Source organism: Stylophora pistillata, chromosome 1, assembly GCF_964205215.1.
Source record: "Stylophora pistillata chromosome 1, jaStyPist1.2, whole genome shotgun sequence".
NCBI lineage: Eukaryota > Metazoa > Cnidaria > Anthozoa > Scleractinia > Pocilloporidae > Stylophora > Stylophora pistillata.
The window spans coordinates 6,327,139-6,345,707 of record NC_142519.1 but is presented as its reverse complement, the minus strand read 5'-3'; the positions used below and the strand labels follow the sequence as shown (position 1 = coordinate 6,345,707).

General features: G+C 38.9%; 1 protein-coding gene across 5 annotated transcripts in view; it reads right to left on the bottom strand.

Annotated features, from left to right (window-relative positions):
* LOC111335940 (inositol hexakisphosphate and diphosphoinositol-pentakisphosphate kinase 2-like) overlaps positions 1 to 18,569 on the bottom strand; it is a 20,978-nt gene extending 2,409 nt beyond the window's left edge. Inside the window, exons 1-21 of one of the 5 annotated variants that reach the window (XM_022941950.2) lie at positions 18,449 to 18,569; positions 17,988 to 18,216; positions 17,589 to 17,827; positions 16,246 to 16,591; positions 15,635 to 15,796; positions 14,672 to 14,979; positions 13,707 to 13,886; positions 12,453 to 12,791; positions 11,636 to 11,777; positions 10,976 to 11,091; positions 10,579 to 10,645; positions 10,041 to 10,188; positions 9,555 to 9,619; positions 9,373 to 9,458; positions 8,770 to 8,842; positions 7,303 to 7,430; positions 6,949 to 7,063; positions 5,595 to 6,552; positions 3,722 to 3,847; positions 1,421 to 1,612; positions 826 to 942 (exon numbers count right to left, since the gene is read on the bottom strand). In XM_022941950.2, the coding sequence (XP_022797685.2) occupies positions 826 to 942; positions 1,421 to 1,612; positions 3,722 to 3,847; positions 5,595 to 6,552; positions 6,949 to 7,063; positions 7,303 to 7,430; positions 8,770 to 8,842; positions 9,373 to 9,458; positions 9,555 to 9,619; positions 10,041 to 10,188; positions 10,579 to 10,645; positions 10,976 to 11,091; positions 11,636 to 11,777; positions 12,453 to 12,791; positions 13,707 to 13,886; positions 14,672 to 14,979; positions 15,635 to 15,796; positions 16,246 to 16,591; positions 17,589 to 17,827; positions 17,988 to 18,104 (4,024 nt within the window). In that variant the 5' untranslated portion in view covers positions 18,105 to 18,216; positions 18,449 to 18,569. Of the gene's footprint in view, positions 1 to 825; positions 943 to 1,420; positions 1,613 to 3,721; positions 3,848 to 5,594; positions 6,553 to 6,948; positions 7,064 to 7,302; positions 7,431 to 8,769; positions 8,843 to 9,372; positions 9,459 to 9,554; positions 9,620 to 10,040; positions 10,189 to 10,578; positions 10,646 to 10,975; positions 11,092 to 11,635; positions 11,778 to 12,452; positions 12,792 to 13,706; positions 13,887 to 14,671; positions 14,980 to 15,634; positions 15,797 to 16,245; positions 16,592 to 17,559; positions 17,828 to 17,987; positions 18,217 to 18,448 lie in introns of those variants that run through there. The other 4 variants (XM_088732465.1, XM_088732466.1, XM_088732458.1 and 1 more) reach the window with 4 other exon arrangements.

Sequence of the window (18,569 nt, the reverse complement as noted above, 5' to 3'; positions counted from 1 at the left end):
TCCAAACGTTCTGGATTTAATGAAATTTCATAAAACATTTATTCCATTTGCACTTGTTGGATACCAGATTGGTTTTAACGAACTCGTTACCATCTCATCAACCTCGTTCCCAAGGCCTTTTCTCCCTTTTCCCTTTTCTTTTTTCCCGCCCCACCCCCGACTAAGGGAAAAGGCGCTGGGAACAAGGTTGCCAACTCATAATCAACGCACGCTCATGAAATAATTGATAAGTAAACTATGCGCATACAACTCACACCGATTGGACAAGTACTATAATTTTCACCGACCTCATGGATGTAATTGATGTTGCTTTGAGCTGCCAGAGGCTTTCAATTTTAGGCATAATTCAAGAACGCGCAAGCCTCCATCGCAGCCGTTGTTTGGTCTCTGCATTGCGTAACGAGGCCAAACAACGGCTGCACAGGAGACTAAGTACGCGCTCACTCTTTCCTTCGTTTTGTGCTTTCGTACTTCGTTCATGACTCCATGAGATTTGTGCTAAGATCACGCCGTTCGATATGTCACTCACTCAGCTGAAAGGTTCACTCCGCCATAGATTTCTTTTCAACCGAAGGTCGCAAAACCAAACAAGAAAAAACTCAACAGTATATCATGTAAAAAACAATTCTAAACGGCCTTAAATGAGTGCCTGAATGATCAAACTGTGATTGTCTCTGGCTTTTTTTATCTTATAAGATGAAAATTAACGCGAGTTTTGTTCAACAACAAGTCACAGCAAAATCAGCGCAATCCCATGTTTGCCTCGACGCTAAGCTGTAAACCAGCGACTCTAAGCGTACAGAAAATGATAACATAAAGACTTACTTGGTGGCTTTCGACTGTTTTTCGTGCTTTTTGTTACAGAATATGGCTTGACAACTAAAGCACTTTGAATGGCATACGAAAGATTTCTGACCGCACGAATGGATGAGGTTTTAGTTCCTAAATAAAACAAACAACGCACAGATTATAAACTTTCAGCAGACTCCACTTAACATCAAAGCTATTCCGGACAAATAACCAGACCACTGACAAGACATTGAACCGATTTGGTTACAATGCGTATCATATAGAAAGAATAATAAAGAAAATTGTATAAACCCGCGGTTTCCCTTGCTCATGAGACGATTGTGACGGCTACTTAGAAATTACGTAAACCTGCATAAATTAAAATGTACCACAAGCAAGATATAATTTTTTAATGCGATCAATGTCCAGTTTTTGCACGTGATCAGAACGTGGCTGAAGCCGTTTGTGTGACATTAGGTGCATAAAAAAAAAAACTTACACATAAGTCGATCATAACATTATCTTTTTCCTCAATCGGTAAAAGTTTTCAGACTAGTAATGAATTAAAAATTCACCCCTCTTTCTTTATTTCAAAGATGATTCGTAGGGAAGGAGAATCCAGCTTCCTTACCGAGACTTGGCCTCCGAGGGGAACCTCCCTTCTTTAAGGAAGGAGTAGAGTGGACAACCTTCAGTGGCTGACCGCTCAGGTCGCTCTTTCCCTGGTCACGCACCACGTCAAACGAGACTTTACGTGGCCGAACAGAAGAAGTGTCCGACTTGGCCGACGAGGGCTTGGCTTTGCCTGTCAATAAAACATTCCCTGTTAAGCAAAGAAGAGACATTCCGGTTAGTTACATAAGTACATAGTGTTGAGTTTTCGCAAGCAGGCCTACCTTAAGTTAATTTAAGTAGCAAGTGATCGATGTAGTAGGGTTAAGAGAGTTTGCTTACAAATTGCGTGTGGCAATACTTGGGCTACGAACGCGAATCAACACCCTTGTTATTAACATTTCAGCTTCTGATAATTCTAAACCTTTAATTGTTCAGTTAAGGTTCGTCGCTTAAAACACGATATTAGCATGAGAAGCGGGAATTTCCACTCTTTATTCGTTGAAATTTACGCGCTGGTAATATCACACTGGTAAAATAGTGAGTTCTACACTAATTAATTTCTTTACTGTCTGCACTATCTGCTACAAATCATGATCTATGGTAGCTATATACCCCCGTCTCAAAGGGTAATTAAACTTTTTTTCACTTTTAAGGAGCTTTCAACTTTCGCGCAAGGATTTACGAAAATCGGTGTCAATGGTGGCTGTAGATTACTACATTTGTGGACCAGTCTAGCAACGCCTTTCTTCGGGTTCAAGTCAAATAAGATAATTTTTCTCTGAAAGTAATCAGCTATTACTGTGAAACTTTCCCGCATGGACGAATTAATGAAAATATTTAGGAAAAGTTAAGTAACTAAATATGTGCATACATGAAAAAGGAAATAAACAAATATATGAAAAAAATTCACTAACTAGTAGTCAGAGGTGCTTGTTAATACGATGGAATTTAAGTTTAGAGGAAGTTATACAAGGCGCACAGTTTTATGCAATTGCACAAGTACTGGTCGTCAGTCATTGGCGCTTGAGAAGCCTTGGATTAACTGCTCAGTATATATCTAAACGGAGGCGCGGTGGCCTCATGCGCTCGACTCCGGGTCGAGTGGTCCGGGTTCGTGCCCTGGCCGGGACATTGTGTTGTGTTCTTAGGCAAGACACTTTACTCTCACAGTGCCTCTCTTCACCCAGGTGTACAAATGGGCACCGGCAATTTAATGCTGGGGGTAACCCTGCGATGGAATGGCATCCTATCCAGGGGGGAGTAGAAATACTCCTAGTCGCTTCATGCTACAGAAACCGGAGTTAAGCACCGGCCTAATGGGCCACCAGGCTCGTAAACAGACTTTACCTTTACCATATATCTAAACACAGGGTTATCAAAATAACTGTTTTTATTCTCTCAACATATTAGCTGCGGTTAAACGAGGTTTACACCGAAAGACAAATAAACAATTACACGCAAGTCAGATTTACTGGACGTTACAGATTACAAACTAACATTTTACACACCTTTCTCAGTAGTTACCCCTGGAGATTTACAGACACTGAGCACACCATAAATTACAAACAAAACACACCTACAAAAATATCAAACTTGTGCTACAATAAACTAAAAAAAATCCTTAAATCGCCGTTTCGTTATCATAACTATTACAGTGTTCTTTCCGCCGTTTCGGGTTCTTAAAATCCAGAATCTTAAATCCAGAGAAGACAGAACGCCCAACCGAATATACTGGAAGTCAATTAGAAAAATGATCTTGTTTTCAAAACATCTGCTCTGGGCATCCGGTTTAAAGTAGAAGAGCTACATCACAATATCTATTTCGGATTCGTTTGCAGGCGTTCAAAATTTTCTATAACAGGAATCCTCGCTCTATGATTGGATTAGAAAATTTGCGTCACCTTCTCGACCAATCAGATGCGAGACTCAAATCAATCATAACTTCGGGCTACAATCGTCCGTGTTTTTCCGCGGTTTTCCCACGTTCTTCCCGCGCTTGGGTTCTGCTTTGCATTCCTATTGGCTCATTTGACATTTTCCTTTGTTTTAAATAGCCGTTGAAGTTTCTTTGGTTCATTACCTCTAAATGCTGTGACGACGGGCAAACACCAACACAGAAAGGTAATAAAAAAAAAAAACAAAAGAAAAAAAAACAAGAGAAACGAGGTGAACTAGGAAAAGAGAAGATTAGACAAAAGTGCAAAAGTTAAGGCCCACAAACTGTGAAGTAGCTCATTCAAACGATTACTGAGCACACTGAGAAAATCTAACTGAATTCCTGTCTTCCTGATCCTATCTGCACCGCCTCCTTTATCACCTTCTTCGTCAAGAATCACGTCATCATCCTCTTGAACGCTTCTTTTCCCATGTTGATCATCATCATTTGAACCGTACTCATTCTCCTGATCTTCTTCGTCAACGGTGTGCAAATCAGTCCTGACTCCTGTTGTCATTACACAGTTTTTAACGCCAAATGAAATGTTAGGCAGCGAGAAACAAGATACATTTCGCAAATGTTATCATGGTTGCCACAGTCATCGATTTTCAAAATTCCCTGACCTTTCCACGATAAAGACAAAAATTCCGTAACCATTAAAATGTGGAGATTATCCTATCGTAAGGGCCGGCTGCCTTCCCATACAGCTGTCATGCTGACATATTTTTTTAACAAACAAAAAAAAGAACGTTCCTATTTTCAACTTAAAAAGAATGAGGGCTGAAAGAATGAAAACAAAAACAAATAAACAAAACAAAACAAAACTGAACACGACACAACACAACAGAAAAGGACAGAAAAGAACAGAACACAACAGAACAGAATAGAATATGTTTTGACCTGTGGCAACCATGTTTATAAAGTTACTGTTAATTTAAGATTACAGTACATATCATGGCAGACTAACTTACATGCACAGCGAGCAGCGAGCCTGTAGGCTATCATTAGCATGGTTGCTGGGCGGTTAAAAATGCTTAGGAGCCAGGCAAGCCAAGGGGTACATAACAATGATCAAAATGTTTCAATAAGCAAAGAAAGGAATGGATATTTAAGCATTTAGGGCAAGAAGAAGAGGAGGCATATAAGCAGTGAGATTATTCGTCAGGTACTGCGGGCCGTTGACATTCCTTGCATGCATTTAAAATTTACTTGGCTTTGTTGAATATAGTCTGGCTAGGGCCTTATGGAAACACGTTTTCCATAATTGGTAGACAATGAAAATGTCTTGACGGCGCAAGCGATGCTGAAACTTAATTTTACGCAAAAGCATGTCGCAATAACGCATTTACAATTAAAAATGCATAAAATAGGCAAAACGCGGCAAAATTAGAAAAATAATAAAAGAAATAAAAAAAAAAAGGAAAGAGAAGAAAAGCGAGAAAAATGCAATAACCACTGTTGTCGAGAGCCCTTCTTTGGAAGTTTGTGATCAACTTCAATAACCTTCAGAGTTATTTGATAATCTGAGGCAAGCTTGCACACACACACATATTTAAAAATGGGTCATGAGTAAATATTAATAATATAGCACAAAAGTAGTCGCAACAATTATCTTATTCATCCCTTAACCAACAGAGTCAGATATATCCTCTGTCAAACCAAATTACGTCCTTGAAGAATTGTAGCTTGATAAGTTTACTTTTTTAAAAGCTGGCGAATCAGGAGGAACCCAAAACCCTTCTGTTCATGTTTATTATTTCGCACGCCCTTTGCACAATGATTTAGAGAAAAAAAGGAGGTCTGAGTTGAAAAAGCTAATGCAAACTGCATAGGAAAACCTGTCCCGGAGGTATGTGGAGGCTTCACCCCACTGTTAATTCGTCCCTATCACCTTGGCGAGTTCGCCACCTAAGGTAAAACAAGTTCACTTCCACGTTTACTACTTTGCACCCAAATCTTTCAACTCGATTTCTTTCGGTAGAATATATTTCTTTTCTGTCTAAACCATCGTGTACTTTGATTCCAATTCCAGTTCGATAACTGTTGGGTCACCCCTTAGCAGCGTTTCACACTGAGACAGACAAACCTACGATCTGTACGTTTACGATAAACGACAACGACGCTTACCGAACTTACTTACCGAACATGTATAACATTTAAAACTACATCTTTCGCTTTGTTTTTATGATGCGTTTCGCGTTTAAATTCAATGGCCATTTCTACCTAGACTTAGCTAACTCATGAACAAACATACCTTCTGTCAACTTGCCAAAACCATATTCATCAGGTGATCCACCCAACGAGTGGGCCTTCGGCCTTCGACTGGCCAGCTGTGGTTTTGAATCATCTTCTTCCTCGATGCACTTTATCGAACTTGCCTCTTGGTCCTTCGCTTTTTTTCTCAGAGGAGAATCCCTTGTTGGACTTCCCATGGAAACCACATCACTGTCCGACTTACACCTTCTCTCGATTTCAGTTGGGGCGGGGCTGATCTCTGTTTCACTCAAACTGTTCCTTTGCCTCTTCAGCGGTTTCTCTTCACCAGACGAGTCATCAATGGACGTACCCGAGGACACAGTACTATCACCTGTGCCTTCACCTATGGCAGAATCTGAATAGTCTTCCATACCGATTGAAAAACGTGGCCGCTCATTACCAGCGTACACAATCTCATCGTAAGGCTCAAGTTCTCCGCTTTCAAAAACTTCCTCCGCAGTGGAGTTTAGCTCTGCACCTGCGGAGCTGCCGACAGTGCTTTGTGCAGTTTCGTCGACAGAACTTTCAGTTTTTTTCGTCGTCTGGGATTGTCCCGGATGAGCGCTTGTGGCTGTTACGCAAGGAGAAGAAGATGAATTAGGATTGGAAATTGATGATGTCGTATTAACCAGGCTATCCTGACCTTGATGGCCATCATCCCCGACACCTCTGATCATTGTGTTTACATTCCCTGCCGTTGAACCGGTAGCGGCCGATGAGACTCTTACATCTTCCTCACTACGTTTCCTTGTAGGTGAGCTCCTTGTCAAGAATTCTGGATCATCCATAGTCTTGGCTCCAGGACTGAAGTGCATCTCTACATGAAATCGGTTTTCAGACAAAGGATCCGCCTTTGGGTCTTCATACAACAACAGCACAATCTGGGTCATGTAGTTCAATTCCGGTACCTCGCTTAAGAACTTCACAGCTTTCTGCCATTGGCTATCTGGAATATCCTGACAGAACATAAGAAAGCTTTCATAAAAATGCCCACCTCAGACGATTTCTTTAATCATAAGCTGACTTGCAGGAAAGAATAGAGACTATCTACATGTATTTAGTAGGTGTTAGTAGTTAGTCGAATAGAGATAGACATTGGTAGGCATCAAGAGAATTTAACAGTAAAAACTTGAGGAAAAAGTTACATTTACAAGCGCAAGGAAATTGTCCAAATGTGAAAAAAAATCTATCTGATTATATAAAAAAGCTTTCCTCAAAAGATGGGTCTGGTCTTTTCCTTAAATCATTAAGATTGTCAAAATATCTCATACGTAAAATGTCTGCGGAATAAAGCTGCCATGCGGTTTTTATAAACTATCTGTTTAGTCTGCTAAGCCTGGAAGTCCGCTTACTTCAAAAAGCTTTCCAAATCGGAAAGCATTCAGCACTGTGTGCACGTGACTCTCACTTGTGAAATACAACCTTGTTCGAACATGGCGATGTGGAGTTTCCACACTCTGTGAGTAACTACAAGACAATCAAGAGAGGAATTATTTTAAGAGTGTAGCTTGATTCATGACTGACTCGTATGCATGTCACACAAGTATTTCCTCAATCAAGCGCCGCGATGGGATGGGGGAGGGGAGGGAGGGGAGCAGAGGGAAGAGGAGGGGAGGGAGGGGAGCAGAGGGAAGGGGAGGGGAGGGGAGGGGAGTAATGGAGACGACGCTCGCGAAAACGTCGATTTAAAGGTCAGCATTGCTTACCTGGGATTAAGGCGAGTGTGTATATCTGATTTGTCAGCATGCCGGAGATCCCCTCTAATCTTCCTCAAAAGTCTGACACATACTCTTTGAGCAATGGCTAACTTCTCTTCCATCGTTATTCCATATTCCTAAAAATGCAGGAAATATAATTCAAAACTCGTCTTGAGGGTCCCGGTTTAGATACTGCAACATGAAATTTGTTTAAATAGAAGACCACATTAAAAGTGCTATGTTCATTAGGGGTTCCGAAAAGCTCCTACAAATACATGCATCTTTAATGGTTAATTGTTTATTACAGAAACAGATACAACACTGATTCTATGGAAATGGCAATTTTATTGTTGGCACGTACAACTCATGCGGCATCAATGCAATAAAAAGGTAAAACAAATTACTGCTGCATTTTCGAATAGTAAATTTATCGTCAAAATCGTATACTGACCGCTCTTTAATACCCTGGGCTCGACACTAACTTTTCAACTTACTAGCCAAGTGGCTAGTGACAACAATTTCAGTTACAACAATTTCAGTTTGTTTACTAGCCAAACTTGTCAATGAAAATAAAAAAAACCACCAGCCAAAACAGAATTTCTACTAATCTGTGGCTAGTTGGTTACCGTTACTGTCGAGCCCTGATACTCTTGGTCACGAAGAGGATTGAGTGTGTCAAAGCGCAGTGCTGGAGGAGAGTCACGGGAGGGGAGGCTGAGTGACCTAATAGCCGGTTCGCTGAACTGAATAGTTCAGTTTCGAGCCCTGAGCATGTCAGTATGTTGTTTTGTTGGGCGAAATATTTCATCACTCAATGCCTGTTTCCTTCTAGAGGTGTGTACCGGTGAGTTTTCAGGGAGACCGGATCAAAATTTTAGGAGTAATCTACAATGAACCAATACGGTATACCATTTAAACAATAGAGTGTTTCTGTCGAGGAACTATCGGCTGATAGTTGCCCCGCGGAAATTTGATGTTCTTAAAATAAATATGCTAGTTTTAAGAACATCAAATTTCCAAGGGACAACTATCAGACCGATAGTTCCGAGACATAAACACTCTATTGTTTTTATTGTTCACCACTAAATTTTCTTCCTCGCCTACAGCTTTTCACAAATGTCAATAATTCGCAACCGCACATTGGCTAAATACTACGTTATACCTGTCAGAATTGAAAAGTCACTGTTTTTCCGATCTTCCTAACTTCGCGGCCGTCAAACTATTCAAAACTTTTCACGGATGAGTACTACCAATCCAGGTATTTTCCGCGGACGGGCACTATCCATCCGGGTATTTTCCGCGGGCGGGCACTATGGGCTGGTAGTGTCTCTCCACGGATGAACCCTATCGCGTCACGTGATCGATTTAAACCAATAAGAACCGGAGAAAATTTAGTGGTGAATTATAATCAGGGAAGAAGTTGTTTCAGGCTGTAGACTGGCTATGAAAGCGAGTCTGCTCAATAAGCTTACTTACCTGTGGAATAACAATGTCTGCAAAAGCCTTGGCACACTTGTATAAATCCAGAGCGTTATTCAAACACAGGTTACTACATTTAACAAATATAACTAGATCAGTATCTGTGAGTGCAAAACAAATCGTTGCAATTACATGTACATAAATTTAGCCTCCAAATAAGGACGGCTAAATACTATCTAGCACATAAATCTACTTATAAAATAAGCAGAACTTCCATCGTAAATTTACATTTTATCAACACTGTAACACTCCATCTTCACACGTGAAAGGAATAGTTTATTAGATCCGAAGCTATCCCAGTTATCTCTATCATCCTCTCCGCAAATCAGATGCAAAATCCGGCACAAACAATCACGACCTGGTCAGACCTGTTTCCCGCGCTTGAAGCAAGAAACATACTTTTTCTCTAGTTTTTACTACTTGCTCTTGACACTTCTAGTCTGTTTTGCCAATGTAGTTACTTTAGTTTTTCTATTAAAATAGAGGTCTAAAATCAATAGTACTTTTACCACCATTATTCATAACGACTAAAGCCTCAGTGATGAGAAAATCATTTATTTAACAAAACCATCAATGGGTCGTTTTCCTTTTTTAACGAACCTGTTGTGCTGCACGTCGTACTTGATACAATCATAGATATCTGGAATAAGACTGATGTCGAACTGGCCACTTTTCAACTTAAAATCCTAAAGGACATCAAATAAGTAACATATTTTAATCTAGTTCACTTGGGATTTAGAATAACACTGAAAAGGAACTCACACCCTGCATGTGGATCTAACCTTCTCTAATTTTGTCCACCTGTGCATCATCAGCTCCAGTGTTTCATCATGGTAAAGGAAAGGATCTGCAACACAAAGATCCCCAAAGGAGAAAAATTCAGTGAAGCTCAGAAATAAGCCACCACGAAAACGCCTTATAAGCACTCGACAAACAAACGTCTGTTGAGGAATCCAGGGGCTGAATTTCCCACGCTTTTGCAGTTGCTCACTGCCTGACAGATTACGTTTAGCAAATTAAAAGTCTTAAAGAAAATCGGTTTCTACACTATAGCGAAGCCACCTCAAGGAAACTTTTTCAGTAATTTAATTTGCATGGTTTCCCTCAACAGATGCCTTCGATGAGATTTCTTTGCTTTATTTATGGCGAATTGAAAATTTCCCACAGGCAAGTAGACTTGACAAAAAAAAACCCTGTGGTTGTTAATCGGGCTTAGTAATGTCAAAACAGGAAAGGTTAACTTATGGCCCTTATGTGGCTATTCTTACCTCTTGGATCATAAGTTTTCTGGGATATCAGTTCCTTTAACTGTCCAGTAAGATTCGCTACCAAGTTGTATAGCTTTTCACACATTTTGTACGGATTTTTAACAAATTTCATGGCATGTATTACAGAAGGAGACTTGGTTGGTGCAAGCTGCAATCAGACAGGAAAGCAGAGAACGTAAGTTTTGACAAAAAAAAAAAGAAAAAAAAAGAGGATCAATTCATAGCATCGTCACTTCAAGCGCTTTTCGATTAAGTGTCGCAAAACCAGAACTAAAAACAAACCCAAATTAACTTCAACTACCCATCAAAAGAAACGAAAATACTTTAAGAGCCAAAGAATGACTCAAAGTAAAACCGACCAAACTGCCTAAAGGGCAGGAAAACGCGGGCTTTTAGTTTTGCATCTGATTAGTTGAGAGAGTGTGGCGCGAGTTTTCGGAACCAATCACAGAGCTAAGTAAATCAAAACAAAGCAATCTTGTGTTACTTTCAACACTGAATTGAAAATTGCTTTATCTTGAATTAAATTCCGACAAACCTTGGTGAAATCGTCTTCTTTGAAATCCTCATTGGAGTGAAGCATATCATGAAGCCTGTGTTTCACTCTGTGGACAGAAGATTTTAATAACTTTACTTTAAGAAAACAAAACAAGAAAATTGGATTTAAAAAGGAGCAAATACGGTGGACAATGTCATAATTAAGTACTGTAATTTCAACATCGTATACTGTCATCTACTCAATAATTTTCAATCAAATGATCACCTACTGAACATTTACTAATGACACTTAAACTAAATAGACCTCAAACTTTGAGTCCTGAATCTCAAATCTTGATTTAACAAACGACTTATAAGAAAAGTTAGATGTGTATTAAAAAAATACATAACACGCGTAAGTTACTGTTCCAGAATTAGAAAATCAAACTTGAACTTACTTTCCCAGTATCTTGGTGGCATCACTGGAGGTGTCAAGCATTTCTGTAGTGTTCTTATCACTTCGTACCAGATGTACAAGAACTGGTGTTAGTTCACCTTCAAGTGCAAGAAAACCCTGTGGACCAACAGAGAACAAGCTTGTTTAGAGCTAGCACAGAATTAACCATTTGACCCCTATAAGTGACAAACATCTAATTTCTCCTTACAAAATCACCTCTGAATCCTACAATGTGATGAGAAAATAGGAAATGATCACCAACTAAAGAAGCTCTTGATGTTAAACAGATTCTCCTTGCCAGCATCTTAAGTAAAGTATAAGCGGAACAGAATGGAGAATATGCATACTGATGTAATGGTGTAAAGGTTTGAAAACATATCACTAACGTTTTAAAGGTTTTAAGTATTTTTCTAAGTACTTTCCTCTTTATAAGACATTATTTGCAATTGAATTTTCTCCATTCCATTTTCAGCAATATCATGCAAGTTTGAAGTTCGGTGAATGAATAGGGTGATCATTTTAGTCTTTTTTGCAATACATTGTGAGGCCTTCTCAGTGAAGAAGTGTTTCGTAAGTTTATATATTGAAGTACATATATGCAGCTGTTTGTTTGTCTATTTTCCCCACAAAATAGAATTAAGACGACAATTGAGCTGGATACCTTTGCAAATGCTGCAGCTGTCATTTGAACTCTTCCCTCATCAGATGCATAAATCTTCAAGTCATGTCTGTAAGTGCTGTGAAGTCGCAGGAGACCAATACCAGACATAGAGTATCTTCCTTGACCTCCAGGGTACATGCTCCTAATTGTTTAGAGATAAGCAGAGAAAAATTGTGAACATAGTCATTCAGAGGAAGGAAAAAACAGTCTGAGAGGTGGAAGAAAATTACATCAGAATACACCTTACAGTTTTGAGAACTCTTCCATTTTCTCATCAGGTAAAATATGAAAAAGGATACATATGGAATGTTTTAATGTTTGAGCCACTGTATATTACGATGGCCTCTCTCCCTTCCCCAATTTTCTTCCTAAAGGTTTCACAGCCTGTTTTTGCTGATAACAATTTCTTACAAGATGAACTTGCCTTGCTGTAAGAAGTTATCCTGGTTTATGAATGGTCATTCATTAATAACTCATTCGTAATTTAGCAGTCATCAAGTGGACCCCTCAATATGTCCTATATAAGCTCTTCTTTATAAAGTTTTCGTAGTGAATAAACTTGAACTTGAAATGACTACAAGACAGTTTGAGTACTGTACTTCATCACTGGATATCTCTGAGCATCTTGTCTGGCTTCCCTGACAGTTAATTGGCATAAGTTTAAATCCAGACAGGAGAGAGGCACTGTGAAAATAGTGTTTCATTCCAGAAATATCACAATGCTTCTGCCCAGAGATTGAACCTGGGCATTTCAAACTAGAGTCTCCATACAATTAACTGGAAAAATACTATTGCTTCTTATTTCATGAACACGTACCTGAAAGCCCGTCCTAACTGTAAGGCCTGCTCCTTTCCCATTGTGGTCAGTTCTCCACCCCACTTGACTATCAGCAGCAGTGCATGTTCAGAGTCAACTGGTACCTTTAGTTTGTCATCCTTTTCATCTTCATTTTCTTGTGATTCTTCACTTGATTGCCCTCTGACTTCTGTACTGTCTTTGTTTTTGGCCTCCTTCTCTCCTTTCTTTTTTCCACTCTTTTCATCTGAACCAGAGTCTGTTAGGCGACTCTCACTGCTTTCACTTTCACTCCCGTCTCGAGGTTTGCCAATGTACTTGAACTGAACCTTTCTGTTAATTCCAGAGAAATACCCATACCTAAAAAGAAATGGCAGGAGAAAAGTAAAATTAGAAATAATACTGTTAGTAGCATGCATATGAGAGTATAAAAAAAGTTTATTATTTAGTTCTTAATAACCGAGCGAGAGGTCTGTATGGGAGAATCTTGACTGAGGTCGCCAGTACAGACTGAACGCAGTGAGGTCTGTACCAAAGACTGAGGTCAAGATTCTCCCATACAGACCGACATGGCTCAGTTAATAAGATGTTTATTATATGGCTGTGTCTTGTATGCCAATTTTTTATATTCTTTGTACCTTTTTTTTCTAGACTGGTCTAGATGCTGGTCTAGTTGGGAAAATCTGGACTGCTTTCAATATTGATTTCAGCCAATCAAATTTGTGAATTCAGTAGTTCCCAGTCCTTGTGAGACACAGCCATATAATAATACAAGACGAGACATCTTCCTCATATCAAGTCTAGATTGAGATGCCCTGTTGGTCCAAATTTAATATCTTTGCATATCAGCCCCCAAATTTGTCCTACATACTTCAAGTCAAAAGCTGTAAACTTTCCTCATAACAGAACTAAAAATGAGCCAAAACAAAAATTATTATGATGGTTTACAATGTTCGTTTTGACTTTTTTTGCCTCCTTCCAGCAAAGTTAAAGTGAAGAAAAGTAACTTTCAAAGAAAATTGGGTTAAAAAATCTAGCACAGCAAGGAATACATATACATTACCAAAGAAATTCATGCAAGAGATCTTCCAAAAACAAAATTCTGGTATAATAGCTTGAGAATTACCCTGACTTCACTACAAACAACTTTTCTACACAGTCTGGATGATTTATGTTATCCCAACAAATAAAAAGTAACAGGAAATCCTTATGAATGTTGAGCAAGATTTGTGATGAGTAACATGGAAGGCATATGAATCTTCAAGATTGACTTACATTTCTAACACACTTTTGAGTTGATGGAGCTTGTTACGACTCTCGAAGATTGGAATCCCCTCCTTAATGTTGGCTAACAAATCTCTAGCAATATTTAATACTTCTTGTAACTGGGTCGGTCTCTTCAGCTTGAGCTTGTGTTCATCAAAGCCATTATACTTTTTGAACAGTTCAATAAATCTAGTGTAAAAAAGGAACAATTAGGTTTAATACCATAAAACTAAAGATTATCTCATTTTAAGGCCTATACATGTACATTGTACAAAAAACACCATTGCAGTTCCAAATGGATTTCAAACTCAATTGGATTTTTATTTTCCTTTCCTTTCCTGTATCAATACACCTACAGCTACGGAGCAACAAAGAAAATAAATCAAAAAGTTCAAAATCAGATATATTTAAGTTCACAAACAACCAGGTGGATAATCACACATGGTTTGATGCTACTCTGGTTTAAAAATTTAATGATTGTACCCAAGAAGTTACAGTTCATAGATGCAACATTTCAACACACACCCTTGTCTAGTACCTTCACCAGGGGTGATCTAATCATTGCAACATAAATTGTAACTTCTTGGTAACATTCATTAAATCTTTAAACCAGAGTACTTGGCATCAAACCTTGTCTGAAGTTCAAAATAATTTTTATCAGCCATTCATTTCAAAATACAATACACAAGTACATGCCCCTGTAACAAGTCATGCCAAACAGGAAGTTCCCCAATAAATGACCCAGAAAAGGTATCTTTGGGAAAAATGTATGGAAGTACATCTTTCAGTGGGATTCCATGAATTTCTCCTCACACAAGCAATGACATTGCAGAAAAAATATCAATAAGGGTATTATTAGTAGATCCAATACCAAATTCTCCAAACTGACTACATAAGAATTACATAGCAAACAGTAAAGAGAATTACTAATGAAATCTTGAAAGTGATAGGGTTAACATTACAGTTTATCTCACCTTGGATGTCGAACTTCCATCTTCATTTTCTGTTTAGGTGTTCGGTCACCATGCCTGATGATGCCAATGACACACCTTAGCTCTAACATAGTACCCTCTAGGGGTTCAACAGTGGGTGTCTCCTCTGGTAAATCAAGAATGTACCCTGTATATAATTGGGGCGCTAGTTTATGTACAATAAGACTCATTAAGACATGTCCTGCATCGTCATAGTACTTCTTGGATGTCTTCACAAAACTGAAGCCATTGACGTCACAAACATAGGATTTGCCATGAGTACGAAGTAAATCACACCCACAAACTGTTTGCTAAGTGGAAAAAGAATTAAAGATTTTCAGTGCACTATAATAGATGGCATTAACTTCCCCTAACAGTCCAAGTACATGTATACCAATATCACTAACACAATGCCGGCTTACAGTTCAGTGCTACGACCCAAACAGCTCCATCACTGCTGCAGCTATTGTCCATACAATGAAGAAGCTAAACTAAAAGTATCACTGCTTCTCCCAGGGAGATTGTAAGTCTATGGCAAGGTATCCACCAGCATTTCTTTTGTTTCTAGTCTCCTCGCAAGAACACAGTCAAGCCTTGTCATCCAGGACAGAAATAGGCAGGCCAAGAGTAAATGCCTAATCTACTGTAAGAACACAGTGACCCTGACTAGGAATCTGTCCTAGACCTTTCAATCTGGAGCTTGTCCAAAGTGCTAAGTTAATAGTTCAGCTAGGGCACAATGGTAAACAATGCAAGCGGTTGTAAAGTGAAAAGTGAAAAAAGAGAGCTTGGGACAGGTTGGAAAAAGGGACATTTAGACCAGGTCACATACACTGTACTCCCTCCTTTTAGGCTCTGATGCTGCCATTCAAGCTGTTTATTATTGCACTTTGTTTTACCAACTACATTAAATCTATCTTCTATCCTCATAACTTGTACCAATTTATGAGCAACATATTCCAATACCTTGAACAAGTTGCAGACTTTGTTTGCCAGTTCTTTCTCATACTGGTTTAGGATGACAGGGTAACGTATCTCCTTTCCTTGACTATCTCTTTCAACTTTTCCATCAAGTGAAGGAGACTTGCGTGCTTCAGCATGAGCATACTCTGGGCCCACTGTGTACACCTTGATTTAATGATCCACAACAGAAAAACACATCTCTTATTTTATTAAAAAATACTCCCCTTTGTAAAAAATGAGATTTTTTAAGAGCATGGTGATGAATTACAATTAATCTCAGTGAGAGTACAGAAAACAAAAATTTGAACCAAGGAAAAAATAGAACCATAACATACATGTTATGTCTGCAAAGTTCTTATGAATCAAACTTATGTCCACACACTTTTCCTATGTCTTCCTTTCCAGTACTTGTGGTACCTCTTACATTTGGTATCACCACCTAAAATCCCTTGGAATTTTCAAAAATTTATCATGTAAAAGGATAGCTCTGCTGGTTTGAAAATTTTCCTTTATCTGTTGTGCCTAAAATAAGGGAGAACCCTACTTCTCCAAATCTCTTTCCAAAATAAAAAGGATTACTGACATTAAAAAAAAAACTGTTACGTCTTGACTACCTTCACATCTGTTCCATCAGTGACCACGAAGTCTTCATAAATGTAAGACCCTTTCTTACGTACTGAACTCTCGCCTGAGTACACACTGCTTCTATTTCCCACCTTCCGGAACAATCTTTGGCTGCCACCTCCTGCCGATGAGGGGTAATATATGTACACATTGTGATCTTCTGCATTTACTGGTTTCTCAACAAAGGGTTTTTGGAATACAACATCGCCTATCTGTACAGAATCATCAGACTCAACAAAATTTGTGTTTATGGGATTTCCATCATCATCTCGTAGTAAAATAGCATGTCTTGGTGTTTCAATCCCTTCGCTCTTCAAAAGGCTGTACATTGTTGGTCTATAAAGGAAAATAATATATTAGGTACAGGTTTAACCAGAAACTGTTTTCTCTGACTTGCTGATAAAAAGCTGTGTTTTATACAGATAACAGCACAAAATTGTAACATATTGACATGGACAAGGACAAAGTCGAGTGCGATATTAAACAATTATTGGTTGAGGTTAAACATGATATCATGAATTGTCAAAGTCAAGGTCTGGGTTATCTGCTAAAGCCAAAGACAGATAACACAGATTCGAGGTTTGATAATTCATGATGTCATGCAAAAACCAAATTCAATAATTGTTTTAGTATAAATTTTTAAACAATCTGCAAAAGAGGACACTTCTCTCTGAGTTTGCAAAAGTTTGAGAACACTACAGGGACAAGGGACTTAAAAACTAGGCAGAATTTAAACTTGACATGATATCCAATATCTGCCACAGATATTGGGTTACCATGTCAACTTCACGTGCTATTGTATATTGACGGTATGCTCTTGACCAATCAGAGTTTTCAGAGTAAGTTTAGAGTAAACGAGGTACATGGTATGAACCTGGGAGGGAGCTAGGGGTCCCATTTAAACATGAAGTCTGATTGTCCACTTAAGGATAGTCCTGAGAAGGACTGTTGTCAGTAGTGGTGACTGAAATCTCAACAACCTGAGTCGTCATCAGTCATCACTCATCCGCACCACTCCAATGATAACTTCTGTTCTGGGACCCATTTCTTGCCTGTAAAGCTGTTCTGTTTTCATTCAAGATGGGGATTTCAAAAGTTTTGAAATGATACAATAAAACTATCAGCTAAAGAAACAAAAAGGACTGGTTTAGGTGCCAGAATCTGCTATTTTATCCTTTAAATTTTGATTTTAAAACGTGGCTTCGGGGCCCCTTAAGTTACCAGGACTTTCAAGAAACAGGCCCCAGGTTGTCAAAATGTCAGTCAGCACTACTGACAATAGTGATTCTCAGGACTACTCTCACCTGAATGATCACATGTACAGGAAACGTACCTGTCCATCAAAGCATATTGCATTTCCAAGTCATTTAGACTGAATGGTTTTCTGAGCTTGGCATACTCAATCGCTTTCTCAAGTGGAAAGCCTTTGGAGTAAAACGAGATCAAGCAGTCACAGATGGGCCATTCCTCCACTGGAACATTCAGGATAGTGTCATCAGGAAACACAAATATGTCTACACAGTCAAATGCTGACATTCGACCCAATATCTCTTGCATCGGTTGGGAGTTGGTCTAGAGAAAGTGAGTTAATGAATATATGAATAAAAATTGTACTGCAAATTTTCAATCAAACCTTCCTATTCCACCCCACTTAAGAAATTTAAATTTCCGAAAGTCTAGGGCACATCACTAAAATAATAAGATATACATTTGCTGGTGATGTTAGATATACCTTTTTGCTCATTGCACAGACCCCAATCCTGATCTTGGGAATTGCATCCTCTTCATCGTCTTCTTCTTCATCATCTTCACCATCATATCTGCCAAATGGCCTTGGATAGTCAGCCATTTCCTCTTTTCAAAAGTGTACGTAAGAGAAAACTGCGGACATCACACCATCGATAGTAGTATCTGGTTAAATTTTATCGTCTTGACCTTCCGCCTGACATCATCTGAAGTCTCTACAAATGCAAGTTTGAACAGCATATACGTTTAGTCTTACGATTGTTAGTGGTAAGGGAGTAAAAACTAATGAAACATGAATATTTTGTTACCGACGAATTTCAACAGGAGGGCAAAAATATTTGCTACACCGGGATGAGGATCGATCGAAGACGCGATGCTGCTGTTCGTACTCAGCACATTGTACTGTACAAATGAACGGGTCAGTTACGCTAAAAGATATCATCTTACCTTCAGAAAAACAGCCTTACAGAGTCAAATTCTTAAAAAAATCGGTTCACAGCTGTCGACTACGTTCTAATCTGATTGTGGCAAGTTACGTGAAAGTATAAGAGGATTTCGCCATTTTCTG